The 19339-nt window shown below is 46.7% G+C and overlaps 1 protein-coding gene and 1 long non-coding RNA gene across 2 annotated transcripts in view; one reads left to right on the top strand and one right to left on the bottom strand.

The window, feature by feature from the left end:
• syne1a (spectrin repeat containing, nuclear envelope 1a) overlaps nt 1–19339 on the bottom strand; it is an 86306-nt gene that overhangs the window by 16712 nt on the left and 50255 nt on the right. Inside the window, exons 74-116 of the mRNA XM_078799295.1 lie at nt 19156–19281; nt 18907–19083; nt 18563–18828; nt 18334–18490; nt 17874–18272; nt 16182–17780; nt 15217–15545; nt 14945–15089; nt 14634–14855; nt 13802–14067; nt 13553–13718; nt 13327–13482; nt 13048–13200; nt 12695–12877; nt 12489–12626; nt 12107–12292; nt 11285–11407; nt 11027–11209; nt 10344–10487; nt 8872–9087; nt 7229–7369; nt 6654–6767; nt 6428–6589; nt 6157–6351; nt 5921–6094; nt 5521–5712; nt 5031–5162; nt 4794–4894; nt 4154–4304; nt 3954–4082; nt 3699–3872; nt 3394–3609; nt 2694–2795; nt 2249–2368; nt 1961–2161; nt 1712–1885; nt 1500–1631; nt 1168–1364; nt 968–1100; nt 717–899; nt 492–641; nt 242–418; nt 30–185 (exon numbers count right to left, since the gene is read on the bottom strand). Coding sequence (XP_078655421.1) covers nt 30–185; nt 242–418; nt 492–641; nt 717–899; nt 968–1100; nt 1168–1364; nt 1500–1631; nt 1712–1885; nt 1961–2161; nt 2249–2368; nt 2694–2795; nt 3394–3609; nt 3699–3872; nt 3954–4082; nt 4154–4304; nt 4794–4894; nt 5031–5162; nt 5521–5712; nt 5921–6094; nt 6157–6351; nt 6428–6589; nt 6654–6767; nt 7229–7369; nt 8872–9087; nt 10344–10487; nt 11027–11209; nt 11285–11407; nt 12107–12292; nt 12489–12626; nt 12695–12877; nt 13048–13200; nt 13327–13482; nt 13553–13718; nt 13802–14067; nt 14634–14855; nt 14945–15089; nt 15217–15545; nt 16182–17780; nt 17874–18272; nt 18334–18490; nt 18563–18828; nt 18907–19083; nt 19156–19281 — 8940 coding nt within the window. The remainder of the gene's footprint in view (nt 1–29; nt 186–241; nt 419–491; nt 642–716; nt 900–967; nt 1101–1167; nt 1365–1499; nt 1632–1711; nt 1886–1960; nt 2162–2248; nt 2369–2693; nt 2796–3393; nt 3610–3698; nt 3873–3953; nt 4083–4153; nt 4305–4793; nt 4895–5030; nt 5163–5520; nt 5713–5920; nt 6095–6156; nt 6352–6427; nt 6590–6653; nt 6768–7228; nt 7370–8871; nt 9088–10343; nt 10488–11026; nt 11210–11284; nt 11408–12106; nt 12293–12488; nt 12627–12694; nt 12878–13047; nt 13201–13326; nt 13483–13552; nt 13719–13801; nt 14068–14633; nt 14856–14944; nt 15090–15216; nt 15546–16181; nt 17781–17873; nt 18273–18333; nt 18491–18562; nt 18829–18906; nt 19084–19155; nt 19282–19339) is intronic.
• On the top strand, nt 9692–13212 carry LOC144902143 (uncharacterized). Its single transcript, XR_013630434.1, has 3 exons — nt 9692–9851; nt 11033–11425; nt 13075–13212. It is a non-coding gene; the product is annotated as an uncharacterized LOC144902143 (long non-coding RNA).

Consider the following 19339-nt stretch of genomic DNA (forward strand, 5'->3'; position numbering starts at 1 on the left):
TATGCTGTAGTCCATGTTAGGAAACCTACCTGACAATCCTTAAGTGCATTCTGCACTGATGCTACATCCTCAATCCTGTGTCTCTTCTTTAATTTCTCCTCCTGGAGTGTCAGCCATGTTTTCAAGGCCTGTACTCCATTTTCATGCTCGAACCAACTTTCCAAAAGTCCTTCCAAATGCTGAATCTAAAAAGAAAAATTCAGTCAGTGCGGTGGACACAAGAGGACAAAAGTCTGCTTACTTTTTCCGTGATGAGCCCTTGTAGTATCTGCCATCGTCTATTCATGGCTCCCAGCCTCTCTGCAAAGTCCGTTTTATCACTCCTTTTTCCTTCCACGTCCTGACTGCTGATCTGTAGCACTGACTGGTTCACAAAGTCCACAGTCAGCTGCTTGCAGGTCAGATCGATGCGGAACCCCTGTGGAAGACCATGAGGGCATCATCAGAAGAGGTACGGAAGCAGGAAATAAAAGGTTTTATTTTCATTTTACCTTGTACTTCTGCAAGAAGTTCTGGACCACTTCAGAGCCCACAGCTGCAGCTATTTTGTCCTGATCTTCATCTATGATGTTCTCCATGAGCGAGATCCAGCTTATCAGCTCCGCTATGGCGTGCCTTGATGCCAGCTTCTCCATCTGCAGCTGAGATGGATAAAAGGTGATTGGTTACAACGATATCAGACACATCCGCTCTCGGAAGTGTGCTGCTCTTTGCACCTGATGGAGCTTCTCTTGGACAACGGGAATCCATGTGAGCAGCTCGGCCCACTGAGTGTCAATGTGGCCTAGTGCTGTTCTCAGACTAGCTGTGTCTACTCTCTTTAGTCTCAGCAGCTGGTTGCCCGTGCTCAGGACGGACGAACGCAGGGAAGACTTTGCATCCACTTCCTTGGAAAACTCCTGCAAGAGGCACAATTGACTCTCAGTAGGACGCACAGAAGTACAGTCAAAGTAATATTTGTACCTACCAGGAAAGCACAGAGGTGGTCTCGAACCGTTTCCAGTTCCTGAGGCACAGTGACCGACTGGGTTGTCCAAAACTCCAACCTGTCTAGCGCTAAATGCAACCAGTGGCTCAGCTCTGCAGACTCCCTTTGGTACCTAGGGAAGAAAAAAAATTAAAACTGGAGAAAATAAGGTGCAAATGTTAACTTTGCCCAAAGCTGACCTGCTCCAGTGTTTGAGTGTGGAGTCGAGGCGGTGGAGCTCCTTGTTGACTTTGGTGGTCGATGAAAGCCAGTGTTCTCCCAGCTGCGTCAGCTGGTTCTCCAAGTCGAGACAGCTAACAGACAGGAGAAGCTTCTTGCCCTCCTCCAGAACCTGATACAGTTGGGGCTGATGCTCAGTCAGACTGGCCTTCAGACGCTAGAGAACCAAAGCAAGGACAGGCAAGTGTGTACATACACTATTTACTTCGAAATATAAATAAATAAAGTGTGAACTCTGACCTCAGCCCCATGAATGAATGATCATTATTGACTTCCTGTATGAGTTTCTTACCTGGTGGAGACTGATCCTCTCAAGGAGTCTCTCCTCCGTCTCCTCCACCAGGCCCAGAGTAGGTATGCTGCACTCCACAGCCTCCAACTGCCTACACAAAGCCTGGTAGTCTTCCACAAGCCTGCTCCATGACTAATGGAGGAAATAAAAAATCTTTTGTATTCAACCACATTTGTATGAATTGATGCAGAACTAGTGAACCTCCTTCCTACCTCCAGTATGCCCTCCAGTTCCACCCCCCTCCTGTGGGCCTGTTTGAGGACGCTGTGGGCTAAAGACATGGTCTCCTCCAGGGCCTGGCTTTCCCGCTGTGCCACCAGACCTGACACTTTACTGTAAAAGGTCTGGGTAAGGATCATATGGCACTCAAGACTCTGGAAGAAGTCCTGCAGGGAATACAAAAACGTTAGCGGGACCAACACGGGTGTCAAAATGAGTACATGAGAAAAAGTCCAACTTACTTTGTGTTTGTCCAGTAGCATCTGAACCTCAATTACGGAGGCTACCGTCATCTTCTGGTCTGCAGCCATCTTGTCTTGAGCCGTGTCCACCAGATCTTTAAGGTCACGGAGCGCAGCTTCGTACTGAGCTTTCAGCGACAAGGCTCGATTCAGGCCGCTGCGCCTGGAGCCCACCATCAGCAGCAGCTCCTCATATGCATCCTGAGCACAGCCGCCATCATCATCAACGCCTCATCCTCGGTGCGGTTTCGCTAACTAAACAGCCTGGAAATAATTCTTTAGTTTTACCTGGAATTTGAGAAGTTCCTGGTGGGAGATTTGGTCGGATTGCAGTCCCTCAGCTTTGGTTTTGAGCTCGGTCACTCTCTGCTCAAACTCCCTGAGACTGTCCTCTACCTCTGATAACGTCTGGAAAAATAACACCTCCATTTCATCACCTTATATTAATTAAGATGTAATTCATTAGGTACACCCGTACAATCCAAAGACACCCATGCCGCCTGAAGACAGTATAAAAGATGATAATTACAGTAATTACAGTAATTACAGTAAGTGCTATAGAACTGCACTGCATCATACTCAATTATCAGTTAACCAAATAGCCACAATAACATACATTGTGAAATTACCACCTTTCAAGGAGCACACACATACTGGATGGATGCTTTCAATCGACTCAAAAATGACAGATGAACATTTTTTTGTTTGTTATTTTTTGGTGCTGGGATCGAACCTCAATCTGTTTGGCAGCAGGCCGCTCCACTGTTGCAGCCATCTTCTGTAGCAGCATGTCTTTACTCCCGCTCAAAGCTGTGAACAGCATCCGGAGTTCATTCTAGCACAGAGGAGAGCAGGCAGTGTTAAAACGGGACATGTCTTGTTATATATAATAAGTAGGGATGCTACGGAATATGATTGATGTGATTTGATGGTTCCTTTTTTCGTATCATATAGTCAACAGCGGTTATTGAAATTGTCCATGTGATGAGCCAATTTCACTCATGGATGATAGGTATCGGAATTCATTCATTCATTCATTTTATAACGCTTTTCCTCACAAGGGTCGCAGGGGGTGCTGGAGCCTATCCCAGCTGTCTTCAGGCGAGAGGCGGGGTACACCCTGGACTGGTCGCCAGCCAATCACAGGGCTCATATAGACAAACAACCATTCACACTCTCATTCATACCTATGGACAATTTGGAGTTGCCAATTAACCTAGCATGTTTTTGGAATGTGGGAGGAAACCGGAGTACCCGGTGAAAACCCACGCATGCACGGGGAGAACATGCAAACTCCATACAGAGATGGCCTAGGGTGGAATTGAACCTTGGTCTCCTAGCTGTGAGGTCTGCACGCTAACCACTCATGCAGCCCAGTATCGGAATTGGCAGCATAAAAATCTGATCGGAGCATCTCTAATCATTTATATTACCTGGAAGTTTAGGTGCTCCTGGAGCCTGTCCCTCATGGTGTCGCAGTGCTGTTCAAGGGTGGAGTCCAGCAACCCCATCCTCTCCTGCAGACCCTCCAGGGTGTCCTCCATTAAGGCTCGCTCCTCCCCTCCACACAGGCGGCCTGCTCCTCCACCCAGGAGGTCTCTGCACTGGTTCACCTCTCTGCTCATGTCCTTCAGATCTTTATTTGTGCACTGTGCAGTTGAAACGCCAGCATTACTTGTTACCATTTTGCAAGCACCTTTCTAACCTTGTTGTGAAATGAAAGCATGTTTGGTCTTACCTCGAGACTTGTGAGCTGCGTCTCTGTATCTTCAGACAGCAACACAGGTCCGGAGAGCATCTCGTTCTCAGCGGCGTCCAACCAGGTGGAGGCTGCTGATACAGCGGTGTACAGTGTCTGTTGGAGTGTGGTTCCCACTGTGGACAGCACCATCTTTCTGTCCCCGCTCTCTGCCTGCAGGAAGAGGCAAAAAGAGTCACCGGTGCATCAAAGCCACGTCAGGAAAGCAACAGAGGTTAGAAATCAAGGCTCTACCTCCTCAGCAATTCTTTCCAGAGTCTGGCTGCAGGCCTCAAATAAAGCTGTCGGGGAGTGAGAGTCCTGGCTGATGGACTCGCCCCTGAAGACCATGCTAGGGCTAGTCAGACGGGACCGGTGGACGATCTGCACACAAGAATGATATTAGAGATGACCCCATATGAACTTTGGACACATGCACTACGAGAGCAAAGTACCAGGCTAAACTGGTCCTGTTCCAGCGTGTTGAGCGAGAGCTGCAGCTTGGTACTCTGATCTTTGTTCAGGTTCTCCCAGCGTTGTCTCAAGTGGTCAACGGGGGACAGGCTCTCCGTCTCCAGCAATACTCCCCCAGGAAAAGATACCTCACTGCCAAAGGAGAAGAAAACAATGTACTACCTGATTATTTCTTGTCATCATTTAATACAGTCATATTCATTCTATCACAGTTTTTCAAAATGACTATATTAATTAAGAAATCACAGTTTCGTAGTTGACTATGGCCTATTATTAGTCAGCTCAAACTCAACTCTGAACCCCCCTTGACACTTCCTGTCCGCCTGTTTCCCCCAAGTAACAGATTTGCAACACACATATTAATGTCTTATTTACTCGTATTATATATCTACTATAATGTATTCAAATGTAAAGGTGACTATGGGGTGTTATTTCATGTCTAGAGGGCTCTACTAATGTTAAAAACCATACTTATTATTGTAGGAGATATTGTAGGAAGATTTCTATGCTCTAACTATGAAAATATTCCATTCATAAATAAGGAATGCTAATTCATATTCGGGCCTGAAACCAATTAACCGTGATAAACGAAGAATTACTGTCCAATGAAAGAGACTCTACCTGTCCCCATTTGGTGTGATCTGCTGGCTGAGGAAGTTCTCGCCAACACTGGCTACAGACTGAAGCAACCTCCTCTGCTCAGCAACATGCTCTTGCAGCTCCTACAAGCACAAAAAGCAAGTAAAATGTAAGGATGTGGACAATTCCTCATGCAATGCAATAAGGCAAGTGGTGATAAATGATAGAATCATTAATCACTTAACAAAAAAAAGCATAGACCAACATCCTAGCTCTTACTCTCTGGCGAAGCAGATTGTCATGATGCTGCTGCGTGCGTGACGAACGGGCCTGAGACAGCCAATCCTGCACGTTGGGGCTCTGCGAAAGCGTCGAGTCTGGCTCACTGTCATCCTGCTCCTGCAAAGAACCCTGGGAAAAAGCCACAAAAAGGTCAGGAGGAGGTGAAAAGGAGCTATTTGTAGCACAATTACTGGAGCCAAAAGTAATAGTCTAATATAACAATGTTAAAGTACTGGTACCATACAGCGTTTAGCTTTAGCATGAGTTAGCATCTCATTGTCTGAGAGGTCCTTATGAGGCACACAAGCTCTTGTTGTTTATCCACAGTGAAAAAGAGTGCATATTTTATGCTGGGACAGTGACCTTTGGTATTTCAACAATCCTAGCATTGTTGCAGCAACACAGCATCATTAAACAGCACACAGTCAGCACACAAACAAAAGAGCATTTATCCGTCATATCAATATGACACATGCTATCAGCCGACCTGTATGTCCACCTGTTTGTCCTGCAGCATCTGCTGCAGCTCCAGCAGGCTGTCTTTCAGAGAGTGCAGTTTGAAAGTGAGCTGCTCCGCCTCGCCCTTGGTCTCGGCCCGTCCCTCCAAAAGTAAGCTCTCGCTGTGCACGGACAGCTCAGAGAGATACGACACCTTCTGCTCGATTTCAAACAGCATGTTCTGGAGAAGAAGCAAGAGAAATGCTTTTATGAATGGCTTGCTTGAGGTCGAACAAAGAACAAATGTTGAAGAAGATGAAGTACAGCAACAAACATTTTAAAATACATTCAAATACATTAACTAATAAAAATAAGCAAATTCTGTGTTTATTTGATTGGTTACCCTGACAGGCCAATGCATTGCAATGCAAATACTCCATAAAAGTCACCTGGCAGTCAATGAGCTGTTCCTCCATGTCTAAGTCTTCATTTTGAAGCTGAAGCGCCGAGCTGAGGGTGGCACGAGTGCTGAGCAGCCAGTGGTCGAGCTCCTCGGCCTCGCTGTGGTAACGCTGCAGTGCCTGCTCCTGTCGCTGCTCCTCAAGCTGCTCACTGAGCTTCTCCTGCAACCGAAGATGAGGCATGGTGGGAAATAGGCTGATGGTGCTTGTAGATGACCACTCACCTCTAGCAGCTGGCGCTTTCCAGAAGCCTTCATTCTAATGGTGGCCATTCTCTCCCCCAGCACAGTGAGCGTGGACTGCAGGGCGAGCTGGTCAGCAGCCTCTGCGTCACTGTCTCCGTCAGCCAGCTCCTCTGAGAAACATGTCTGCAGCGCCCCGATTTCATCTTGCAGCATCAGGATCTCGTCCATTAGAGCCTGTAAGAACGTTGAGATACCACAAATGAAGAATAAAACAAAAACACCTGCTAGATGTGGTGGGATGGTTTCTCACCTGATGTGTCGCCATCTGGCTCTCTGGGCTCTTGTTGGGCTCCAGGCCTTCGCTAAGCGCTGCCTCTATGGACTCCATTTTGGTAGAAATGGACTGGAGGGACTCCTGGTAATGCTGCTGTCGCTCCAGGGCTTCATACAGGCTCTTCTGCTTCTCGCTTATCTAAACGACGGGGCAATTAATCTCCAAAAAGTTGAACGAGGGCTTGCTTTGACATCAAACCTACCACGTTCTTGAGTGTTTCCCAAGATCTCTGCAGGTCATCCAGGTTGGCAGTGCTGCTCTCCATAGACGGATCATAGAGTTCCTGCAGGGGGACTCGACTAAGACCGCCTCGACCCTGTGGCACGAGGACACATCTCAGTTGCTTGAGTAGCATCTGACTCGTGAGGTCTAGAGTGCACTCATGATGCACATTTAATTCTCATATCTCATTACTATAATTTGTAGAAAAGTTAATATATTCAAACAAATACAGTAAAGGAATAAAATAATTTTAATTTGATGGGAATGTGAGGTGAAAAATAAATTGGGAGTGTAAGGATGGGCACTGGACTACATTTCCTTGATTAATTAATTGGTAGAATTAACAGATTAATTCAATAAACTTTTTAAGATGATGTCAAATTGCAGTAGTAACAGCGTTTCTCTTGGTTGCAGAAAATTATTGCGCTCCATTTTACTGACTAACCCCCCCAACGATGGATTATGATGCCCATTCCTACTAGAGGGTGAGGGTATGATGAGCTGTCAGGCCAAGCAGGGTTAAGCAGGTTACCGGGGGCGCAGGTTAGGCAGTACCTGGTTAAGAGGAGCGTCAGCGTTAGCCCCAGGGGAGGGAGAGCGGCAGGCAGGGGGAGAGGAGACCTCGCTGTTGGTGCCCTCCTCCCCTGACTCCTCGGTCACAGGGGAGAGGAGCGTGTGGCAGCGGCCCGCTGTCATCTGGCCACAGCGCAGCACACCATAAGAAGCGGGAGTATAAGGGAAATTGAGGGGGGGTTGGGGGGTAGGAACACAGGACGGGAAACAAACAGGAAAAAAGGGTCAAATGAAAAAAGTAAGACACCAGAAGAGTAAGGAAGTAAGGAAAGGAAGCGCAAATAATAGGCATTCAAATCAAAGTGGGTGCGCAGGTTAAGCAGGTTGCAGTGTGCTTATTGCGGAATAATTGTGAGGTACTGCAGTGAAAACACTGAAAAAGCAACATATTTAAACAATTCCTAGAATTGTCCCGGTTGTCTGCAAGACTCCACGAGCATGAGAGACCAAGCTGAAACGTCAGCCAAACCCTACTGTGCTGCTTTTTGGCACTTCACGCACAACTTGGCTACCAAGTCACTCAGGGCCTTGTTAAAAATGCTTTTTATGATGCAATGCGGTGTAATGGAGGACATTGGCATGTGGTGTGTGCACAGGAAAAAAAAAAAAAACAAGTGAGCTCTGCAGCTGCACGGTCACTAGGTCAATGTCAGACGATCCTACATGCTGCCGCTTAGACACACACACACACACACACATACGCATACTGTGATATCTTGTTTCCAGGCCTGCTGGGGGCCAAAAAACACAACAAACAGCAAACACAGCGACATGATGATGGAATCTGAGTCAGACAGAATAGTTTGAGATGTGTAAACACAACAGGCTAATGAATGACACCAAAAGGTGGAGCAGCACACAGACAGGAAGCACATAATATTTCAACTAAGCTAAATCAGAATGAACAAAAACAAATATACCGTAAATACATAAAGACACAGTCACTGTGGGTTATGGTGAGGTATGGTTATCTTATCAGTCACTTTTTTTAAACAATATAAACAATTATAAACAATAAAAATACTAAATATATTAAATTAAATTAAATATACAATATAATTAATAAATATAAATATAATTATATTATAATAATTATACCAGATTAATATAATTACATTATAATAATTATAATAAATATTTAATAAATATTTAATAAATAATTGCAATATATTATATATTATAATTAATATAATTAAATATACAAATACTGAAATATTGTTGAATTTAATTATTATAAAAATAAAAGTTTTTGTCAAATTGAAGAAATAATTTCTTAACTGTCCATGCTTATCATGGTGCTTATCACTATGTGTTAGCATCACGAAAAAGACATTAATCAGAGTTTTAAAAATATTTTAAAATCAGTCATGATATGAATACATATTTTAGATATGATTTGATGGGGTACTCGGTCTACAGACAGTGAAATTTATATTTATAAACCCTTATCTCAACTTGGCTGACAGATACAGATGTTAGCAAGTGCAAGTCCACCGCTGGTACAGAACTGTATGTTTACTTTGATGGGACAACTGACCACCAAATTTAAGGTCCCACCATCGCTCATACACACCCAGAACCAACCGACACAAACTACACACACCAACAGAGGCTCTGCCACTCACCATGACGACAGAGGGGTGAGCAGCAAGCTGCTTGTCGCTGGCTCCGGCGCTCGGCAGCTCCTCGTCGCTGAGCTCGTCCATGCCGTCCAAGAGGCCGTCCACCTCGCTGACCGTCAGCAGCATAGTGGCGTGCTTGGCCTTCACCGTCAGCATCTTGCACTTGGAGTGAAGCGAGGCGATCTGCTCCTGGTAGCCACGGATCTTCTGGGCTAGCTCCTGTCACAACATAGCCCCCATAAAACACACACACACCAGAAGAGAACCCCCCCCCCAGGGGTCAGAGAAGGTGGTTCAGTCCACAATGGATGAACAGTAGTTCCTGGTTAACAAAAAGGGTCTGGCCGAGTTGGCTCCATGTTGAATGTGGCGTTGGTGTGTAAAGAGTAAACGTAGCATTCTTCTCACTGCTCAGCCTCTCTTTTGCTTTTGGCTTCACAGAGTGAGCACAGAAAGAGAATAGCTCTGCCTCACTCTCCCTAGTCCTCTCTCGCTTATTCTCCTCTGTATGTTTGAGCCAATCAGAGCAGAGAGCGGGCGATGACTCAGTGGCGGTCAGGCCAACAGGAAGGATGATTGCTTGAAAAAAAAAAGAGACTCTCTCATAGATTTAGTTCAAAATTCCTACGACCCGCCCTCTCTTCCACATAGGCAAAAGTGTAAGGAAAAACAGGAAGTGATGTCACAGCCTATACCCCTCCTGCACCCTGCTCTTCTCCGCCAATCATCTGGGCAGATTCCTTCTAACAAAAGAGAGCAGCAAGGAGAGAGGGAGTGTTCGGAGGAGTGACATAGATGGTGTCAGGTTTCAGCTATGGTATGAACCCGCCTCCTCCTCTCTGAGTGCTGCAGATGGTCAATGCACATATAATCAGGTCATGTGACTAACTAGGCCAGCGGAGTCGTGGCTACATGCTCAGCTTAAGAGGCCGGCCGCAGACATCAACACTGTGCGGTGATGGAGAGATTTCCGTCACGAGCGAGTGAGTCTCAAAATAACATGAAATAGAAGAACACGCTTCCAGGGAATCTGGTCCCTCGTGGCTCTTTTTATTCTTTTTCAGATTCCCTGCCTCAGTTTGTTGAGCACACACACACATTGCTCTCTTCTACTTTAAAGTTGAAGTCAGGCATGCACACTGCGTCAAACGGGATTCTGCACATCAGATAAAGAGTGGGTTGGGCTTGCAAAGGCGGAGTACAACTTTCTTTTGAAGACTGCTTGCAAAACATTATGTGAGGAAGTAGCACAATGCAATGTCACGACTGTGATTGCATATATATATATACACTGTATCTATATGCTATGTATTTCCTGTTCCTACTTGTTGATAGATTAGTGCAGGAAATGTGTAACCGCCCCACTTCCTCTTTGCCGTCCACAACACGCAGTGATGTAGAACTGCACTGCATCATATTGAGCGCTGTTGATCATATTTCCAAATATGAACCATCACGATTAAACACGGTCTCACCTCATGGTGCTGTATCTGAGCCTGAAGCTCCTGAATGTTGCTGGTGCACACGGGTCGGTCCTGAATGATGCGGTGGGCTTCCTCTATCAACCTCTGCAAGTTCTTCACTTCCACTTCATACTGTTCATACTGCACCACAGCCTCCTAGCATGAAATAGTGAGTCAGCATGAATGGGGGAATAGAATGCAGGCAAAGGCGTAAAATGATGTATTTTAGTTTAGTTGTTCGTCCTCTGCGTCGTCTCCAAGGACATATCCTTTAATGACTAATCTTCACTACAATGAGCTTAAAAGCAAATCAGCCCAGAAAGAGAGGATTGGAGGATAATACCAGTCTGAAGGGGCTTCAAAACAAACCCTGATATTCCTGAAAAAGCCTGCAGGGACACGGCAACATCATTCAAGGCATAATATAACAACAGTGTGAACTAATTGATTCATTACTAATAACATAATAATAACATTCACATATATTGACCTACACTGGATTGCTTTTTAGAATTTTTAATAGACAAAATATATGAAAGTGGCCCCTCTGAATCATTTTATAAAGACTTTATATAGATGTTTACATCTTGTAACTTCACACACAGTGAAGCCATTCAGCTATGAAGACTGACTGATAATGTATTCAGTGAAGAGGGTCACTAAACTGCGTGTTTGTGTATTTGACTGCCCCCTACCTGTAGGATATTGCACTGCTGGATGGTTGTATGCTGCAGCTGGCTGGTTTCTTGCTGCAAGATCTGAGCTGTGCGACACGCAGGAAGACCTGCCACTACCTCTTCCGGAAGCCGGAGGGCGCTCTGACACTGCTGTACAGCCGCCACCTGCCGCTTGAAGCCATCCATCTCGGCCAACAGACGCTTGAGGAGAAGAGTCGGGGGAGAAATGTGTATTCAAACATGAATGTCACATTGAACATGTGTGTCGTCTTGTACCTGTCTCTGTGTGAGCTGCTCTCTCAGACTCAGCCTGTTGAGATCCGGGGAGGCCAGCGTGACTTGGATCTGGTCCACTGCAGCGTGGAGACTCTTCACCTCGGCTTCCAGACGCAAAATATCCTGTAAAAACACGAGGAGGTAAGTTATGTGGGTTAAAAATAACTGGCAAAGGAAAGAAGTGACACAGTGAGTAGCTTTTCACTTAAAAAGACACTAAATGTGGTCTTTAAACTCATGTTACCTTATTCCAAAAGGGTCAAATAACTGGACCTAAACGGCTGCGCCGCTTTAAGAAAACTACTCATCAGTGAGACTAGTGCAAGGATATTTGTGAGGGATCATAAATACTGGATACATCCAGATTGACCTGAAATTGAGAAATTGACGCAACCATCATGCATAACTAACAGACAAGCCATGAGGGCAAACTCCAGAAAAAAACAGAAGATTAGTGTCCATTGATTGCTGCAGGGTTCAACAGATACAGTCATAAAGGATGTAGTACATGCAATGACCATAGGATGGCACTGTTGCACTGTTGACATTTAGCTGTAGATGCTCAGCAGCAGGCCATGTGTGTGTTTGTGGAATACGCTGCGTATGTTTACATGGATGTATCTGGTGCACAATGAGGTGTTATACTTTGGGGAATCAGCTGAAACGTAAATTCCAACCTTTTCATTTATTTTGATTGATTTTTTTATTTATTGATTATCACGACAGGCCTACTCACAGATTTCATTTTGCTGTTCTTAACTGAAAGCGCCGGCTGAGAGCATTAGTGTGTTGTGACTCCACACCAATGTGACCGTCATTTACCTTGGCCGCATCCTGCAGACTCTGCAGCCGAGTCTTGGCTGATAGCTGAAGCTCCTCAGTGCGTCTGCTGAGGTGTTTCACCTGCTGGCTCCACCCTTTAGTCGTCAACACCTCCCCCAGCTGCGCCTCCCTTTCTGCCATGGCCTCCAAGTCACCATGGAGACCTCGACACTCCCGCAGCAACGCCTGTCAACACGAGAGGATAAATTACAAGAGGAAAGAAAAAGGGGGAGGAGCCTTTCGGGTTGTCAAATGACACTAATTAAGGGGTGGCCAACACAATGATCAGTCTGACATTCAGCTGGAAATGAGAGTAAGGGACTCTAATTAGCAGCATCGTATTTGTGGGCTGTTAAGATATTAACACAGGGTGAAGCCTCACCTGATATGCTCTGATTTGCTCTTGGAGCTGAGATACCGGGTTCCAGATGATGTCACCAGTCACCAGAGTCTCTGCTTTTTCAATCCAACTCAAAATAAATTCCTTCATACTTTGATACTCCTGCATCTGCTTCTCCGCCTGGTCAGTTTAGAGAGACAACACCATTGAGAGTGATCATGTTTTCCCAGGGAGCTTATAGTGCTCACCTTTTTCAGTTTGTTGCTTCGGTCCTGGACCTGCTGTGTGGTGTGGCGCTGCACTTGGGCCATTTTGGCCACGGCGTCGCCCAACTGCTTGCACAAGAGAGGGTTCTGCTCACTAAACTCCTGCAAGGCCGCAGCTAACTCTGCCAGGGTGTGAGCGCAGCATTCGCACTCTTCCCGAAGAGTCTGAAGAGGAAGCATAGCGACATGAAGCTTGGACTGTCTGGAATACTAGAGGGCAGTGAATCCACTGTGTGCCATTCCGCCACTCATTAACCCCAACATCTGTCCAATGAATAGCTAATTTACCAGGGGTTAATTGCTTGCTAATTATTCAGATCAGTCAGATTGATTACCCTGGTCTCCTCTTTGGCCTCCTCCAGGTTGGCTCCCTTCATTTCAAATCTCAACGTGATGCTCTTCAGCTTGGACTGGATGTCCTGCAGTCTGGAGCTGAAGTCCTCCTTTACGTCTCGGGTCTGCTGCACCTCTCGTTCTCTGGCTTGGACCTGGACCACAAGGCACAAAAACACTCAGCTAAGGTTGATTTATTTATTGTTTAGTATGATTAACAATAACCAGTGGTTAACTTATTTATTCCAACTGTATTCCCATTTAGAATGTTCAGTCTCTACCTGGTCCTCAGCAGAACCCAGAGCCAGCGCCACCTCCGCCAGCTGCATGCTGAGCTCCGACGGCAGCCCCGCCTGGAGGTCCTGGTACTTTGACTGCTGCAGCACCGTCATGCGCTCCAGACTCTGTCGTCGACTGATTACCTCGCCGTGTGCCGTCTGGGGTAGAAACACTCGTGACACCTATGAACGTTTACTGCTGTAGTGCAGACAATGGTGCTATCGGTACCTCCAACTCTTGCAAAAGAGTGTCCAGGTCTGCAGTGGGACTCAAGAGCAAGCCTCGAGTGTCTTGAATCCAACCTTTAACCAAGCCCAGCTCCTTCTCGACATCCTCTCGCTCCCTCAACTCTTGGTGCACCTGAGCCCTGCTAGCACGGACCTGTAACACCAAACTGGAACAAGCCAAACAAGACATGACAGTAGAGTTAGCAGTAGAAAGGTACCAGACTATGCTAAAAAGTCTTCTTTCACCCACCTGTCATAGCGGCCCTGCATGTTTTTGATCTCTTGAAGGCACTGTGGGTCCTGATGGCCTTTCTCCATTTCCTCCTCATCTCCTCTGAGGCTGTGGATATGTTGCCCCATCAGAGCCAGGATGGACTGCTCCCTCTCCACCTCCAGGGTGAAGGAGTCGTGGTACTCAAGGAGGCTCTGGAGCGCCGCCCTGGTGGCTGCCTTCTCGACGGTGCTGTCAGGGACACGGCTGTGAAGGTCTGCTGAGACGGAGCGCACTTTCTCCATCTAAGGATATGTTTTTCATCAACGCGTGTGCAGAGAAGTTACTGATTAACTGATTAACTATTAACAATTTAACATTTTATTTTATTGTATTAACAATTTATGTTTATTGCATTTGAAAGAGCTCATAAAAAGTAGTGGACAGCTGGATAGTGCCACATATTAGGAAACGACCATTCCCACACAATGACCTCATTTCCCCTTTTAGGCATACACTAGTGCTTTGTGGGAATTCTTGATAGCTGACGCGTTCACACTCAAAATAGCGCGGGAAAGAGGCTGCATGTTTGGCAAAGAGCAGGAAACCACTGGCCTGAAGCCTGTGGAGTTACATCACAGACTTCCAACTAGTTTTCAGTTATTTGACCTCAATCTAACAAAAAGAGGTGCAGTTGAGCGGAGTCTGTCTGCTGCTAGTGTGAATTTGGAAACAGATTGGTGTATGGAATGAACATGGAATAAGCAATATGGGGCAATGAAAATAAAGAAAACTGGATATCAACAACTTCATATTATCTTCCAATCATGTCCACTACATTTCCCATAATTACATTATACATTCTTCTCACCTTTTGTGTGAAGTTCCTCCACTCCCTGGCAGTGTCCTCCAGTGCCCTCTCCTGGGTTCTCACCACACTGCGTAGCTTGGTCCATCGTTGCCGTAGTGATGAGAGAGCATGGCTGACAACAACGGCTGCGTCAGTTCTGGCGACAAGCTGCTCCAACTCGGCCGCCTTCTCTTTCAGAGCATTGAGAGCAAACTCCTGGAGGTCAGTGTGAGTCGCCAAAGACTGGAAAAAATGATAACAGACTTTCGTTACAATGACAACGGTGTGTTGCGCTTTCAAGGTGTAGTAGATGACACTTTATTTTCTCCCACCTTGTATTTCTCACACTTGTCTTCCGCCTGCTGGAGGCTGTCCGCTTTAGCGGTGGAGAAGGCAGCCATCTTGCTCCCCACATCGTTCATCTGTTCAACCAGCCGGTCTCTCTCATGTTGGATGGAGGCCCAAAGAGACGCAGACCTAAGAAAAATAATCATACAAAGCACGCACCGCTTTGATTTAACGGCATTAAACATCAAACTGTTTGAAGTTTTGTCCCCAATCCAGTGAGATGTATCAAAAATTACACATGAGAATAAATCAACACCTTTCATGAACGTCTCTGAAGGCCTCCATCTGCTGTTTGATTTCCGTGCTCCTCAGCTGCACGGCTTCAGCTTCTCCTCTGAGCAGGGTCATGGCGCCATCCGTCAACAGGGGCTCCGCTGTCGTCCTCATCTCCTCTAGGACCCCCGTAAACTTTTTTTCCTGCGCTGCGATTTCTTCCAGGTTCACAATCCAGTCTATGTGGCCCTCAAGTTCCACGCCGACGTTGGCACTCTGAAGAAAAGCCGCTGCATGATTCAGGTGTTTCTGCACGGATTGCAGACATGACTGGTGCCTCTGGACCACACCAAGAGCTGGCTCCAGAGTCAGCTGGAAAACACAGAAGGTCATTACATTAACTTCCACTTCTTTCTTAAAAATGCAAGCCTAATTTGTAACAAAAGGTGCCACCGCGCAATGGCAGTAGCTACATTTTAAGTACCATGAGAAGTAAGCATGTGGCAGCACGGTGAACAAGTGGTTAGCACGCAGGCCTCACAGCTAAAAGACCTGAGTTTGATTCCACCCACAGGTATCTCTGTGTGGAGTTTGCATGTTCTCCCCGTGCATGCGTGGGATTTCTCCGGGTACTCCGGTTTCCTCCCACATTCCAAAAACATGCTAGGTTAATTGGCGACTCCAAATTGTCTATAGGTATGAATGTGAGTGTGAATCGTTGTTTGTCTATATGTGCCCTGTGATTGGCTGGCGACCAGTCCAGGGTGTACCCCACCTCTCGCCCGAAGACAGCTGGGATAGGCTCCAAGACCCCACCCAAATCCTTGTGAGCATAAGCGGTACAAAATGAATGAATGAATGAATGCGTAGTTAGCATGCAACAGCTCTCTACATGCGCTTTAAAATGTTGGTTCAGGTGTTACACTCACAATTATATTTTTTATGCATTTCAAATCATTTTTAATTGTTGTGTGCATTTTCAGTTGCTGGCTGTGACTGTACACATACCCGCTTTTGGTTAATTTCCTTTAGAACTTCATCTCCCAGCATTCTCAGCTCTTCTCCTTTTACCTCCACATGGGCCGGAATGCTTTCCTTTCTACTGCTATATATCTGCACTTCCTGGCTAAACAAGGCATCCACCTTGCACATTCTGCTCCTCACTTCCTCTTCCGTGATTCTCAGTTTGCACATTTTCTCCTCCACCCTCTCAACTTTGGCTTCCATGAAGCTTACAGGCTCCCCTAATGCGGCTTTAACCTCATTCAGCCATTCTGACATCTTCTCCATCTCCCCTGAGAAGTCTTGCGAGATGTCTTTTACGCTTTCTTCAATGCAGCATTTCACATCCAAACGTAAGGACTGCAGGGAGTCACGCAGGGATGTCATTTCCTGAAAGGCAGTGGGGTCAAAGCTCAAGCCGAGGGTCTGGGTCTGTGGGCTACATTCTTTGGCCTCTAAAGATACACAATCCAGACGTTCAAGTAACGCATAAAGAGCTGCCATTTTATGTGTGGCATCTAGTTCTAAATCTGACTTGAGTCCAACCAGATTGTCTTTGGCAAACTTCAGTTCCTGGTCTAAGCGGTTTGCTTGTCTGTTGTGCTCCTCTATGACCTCCAGGGCATCATCCAAATCTTTACGTTTCTGATTATTTCTTCTTCTCAGTGTGCTGTGAAGGCACACGAGCTGACGTGTTTCCTCAGCTCTGTGTGTGTGGCCCATACTGAGAAAGCCTTCATTTTTACCCTGAAGATCTCTGACCGCATGGCTGATGTGGGATAAACCTTCACCGATTCTCTGATAGTCATTCCTTAGACAAACAAGCTCCTCTTCGCTGGTACTGATAGTCTTCTTGTCCAGATTGTCCAACTGTTCCTGAAGGTTCTCCACCGTGCTTCGAGTCGCATCAAACAAAGTGCTGAATTCTTTCCTCTCTATGATTAATTGTTGAACCCTGTCTTTTTTCTCTTTGGCCAGCGCCAGGATGCTGTTGTACTGTTGGGGGAGGGCGTTGAGACGCTCGTCCAGGTAGCAGTGGTCGATCTCGTTCAGAGTAGGAAGGATCTCCTGGCCTATCCTTTGCACGATCAGAAGGAGATTCTCATTCTCCGACGCTTGTTCCAGGACTTTTTGAAAAGTGGATAAATGCTCTTGCAGTTCTGAGGTATCCTCAACGTCGCTGAGACTGATTTCCGGGAAGGTGATGGCTTCTGCGTGTCTCAGCCAGTGACAAGTCTTATTCAGGTCCACCTGGAAGTACTTCCTGGATGTGAAGGCTTTGTCCAAGATTGTAACACGCCGGCTGGTTGTCTGGAGAGACGCTTCGAATACCGACTGCAGCTCCTTCAGTTTTGCCAAGGTTTCTGCTCTCTCTTTATCTGTGGCGTCCCTTTCCAGCTCCCGACCTTGAACCCAAAGAGATGCCAACTCCCTCTGGTAGGCTCGAAGGCTGCTCTGGATGCTGTGACATGCAGACGCCTGTTTAGCCAGGTCTTCAGGGAGGAGCGCAATATGGTCGTCTATCAGGGCCTTCCTCTCTTGTTGTTGTACCCACGACAGTGCTCTTCCCAGACCCTGAAGGAACTGAGTCCTCTCTGTGAAGGCCTGAGAAAACAAATCATTGTATGAATGCCTAGTCTAGGTGCAATAATTATAATTGGGGAAAAACCAGGAACGGAATTTCCACCTGCACCTTACCTTGCTGAGGTACTTTCTCCTTTGGGCCACTTGAGCCTCCAAGGCCTCCACTTCAGTCTGGGCTTGTTCAACAAGCTCCTGCAGACTTCTCTTCTCGCTCAGCCCCAGCCTGGAGGCGACACCTTGTGCTTCACTCAAAGCTCGGCCCAGCAACTGTTGACGGGCCTCCAGCTCCACGCACACACTCAAGTGGTCGAACAGGAAACTCTGGGCAAGGTCAGGTGGGGGGCTGGTTTTCAGGCCGGAGGTGAGCGCAGGTCGCTGCTCTTCCACCCACTCGCGGGCGTCCTTCAGCTGTGTTTCCACCCGTGTCAGATCCTCTAGAGTTTGTGTGGAGTCCAGGATCTTGTGCTGGATAAGAGTCTCGAGCTGAGCCCAGCGTTGCTCCAGGTGACCCACCTAGAAAAGGGCGAGCATATGTTTAAGACAGAACGATTCAAACAGCTCTTAAGTTACTCACCTGTTGTTTGACCAGTTCCTTGTCAAGGAGGCTTATTCGAGGTAGGATACTTTGTTTCTGGTCCCGTAGATCTTCTAGGGTTGACTTTTGCTCCACTAGGTCACTGGACAACTTCCTCAGAGCCTCTAGATGTTCACTTGTACTTTCAGTGTCAGCCCTGATCACACATATCATCAACTGAGGAATATCTGCTCTAAATATCAAGGTCAGCGTTAAAAAAGGTGAGTACCTGGCGAGGTAGTCCCATTCCCTGGATACTTGATGGAAAAGCTCCTCAACGGCGACCACGCTCTCCTGGTACTCGCCGCTTCGCTGCATGTCATCCCCTCGCTCCGCTTCTAGCTCTTCTGCACGCTGGCCCATTTCCACCCAGCTCCTCCTCAGTTTCTTCATGTCTTCCAGAGTGGCACAGTCCTGTCCCCCCGTCATTCGAACGATGGTCTCATTCAGACGGCTCACCTCAGACTGCCTCTCCCTCACATGCTGGAGGAACTCCTGCAGCGACAAAACATCTTGATGAAATTCCAATACAGGAAGGATATTATTCATCATGCATGTAAAATAAATGCACACCTGCGCTTTGTCCAGTTGGTTCTGTGCAATTCTGGGCTCAAGCTCTGCAGGACACCTGATGAGGTTCTCATGTTGCTGCTCCGTCTCTCTCAGCCGGACCTCCAGACATGCCCTTTCCTCCTCGACGTCCTTCCAGCCATCTACAACCTCCTCGCAAAGCAACATGCGCTCCTCAACCTATAAGTAGAAACAAAACACGAAACAATGAACTCCAACAATGAAATAATAAATATAATGAAGCCGACTGACCTGTAGTTTGACCTGCTGGATAGCGGCAGCCACCTCCTGCACTCTTAAGAGTGAGAGGTCACAGGAGGAGCACACCAGCTGGAGGTAAGTGCTGGCCTGTTCCTGGAGGGCCCGCTCCTGCTTCACCTGTCAAAACAATGCAATGTTGTTCACAGATTTTGGATTCAATTCAGTTCTCAAAAAA

The sequence above is a fragment of the Doryrhamphus excisus genome, linkage group LG19, assembly GCF_037039965.1.
Source record: "Doryrhamphus excisus strain RoL-2023G ecotype Guam linkage group LG19, RoL_Dexc_Guam_v1.1, whole genome shotgun sequence".
NCBI lineage: Eukaryota > Metazoa > Chordata > Actinopteri > Syngnathiformes > Syngnathidae > Doryrhamphus > Doryrhamphus excisus.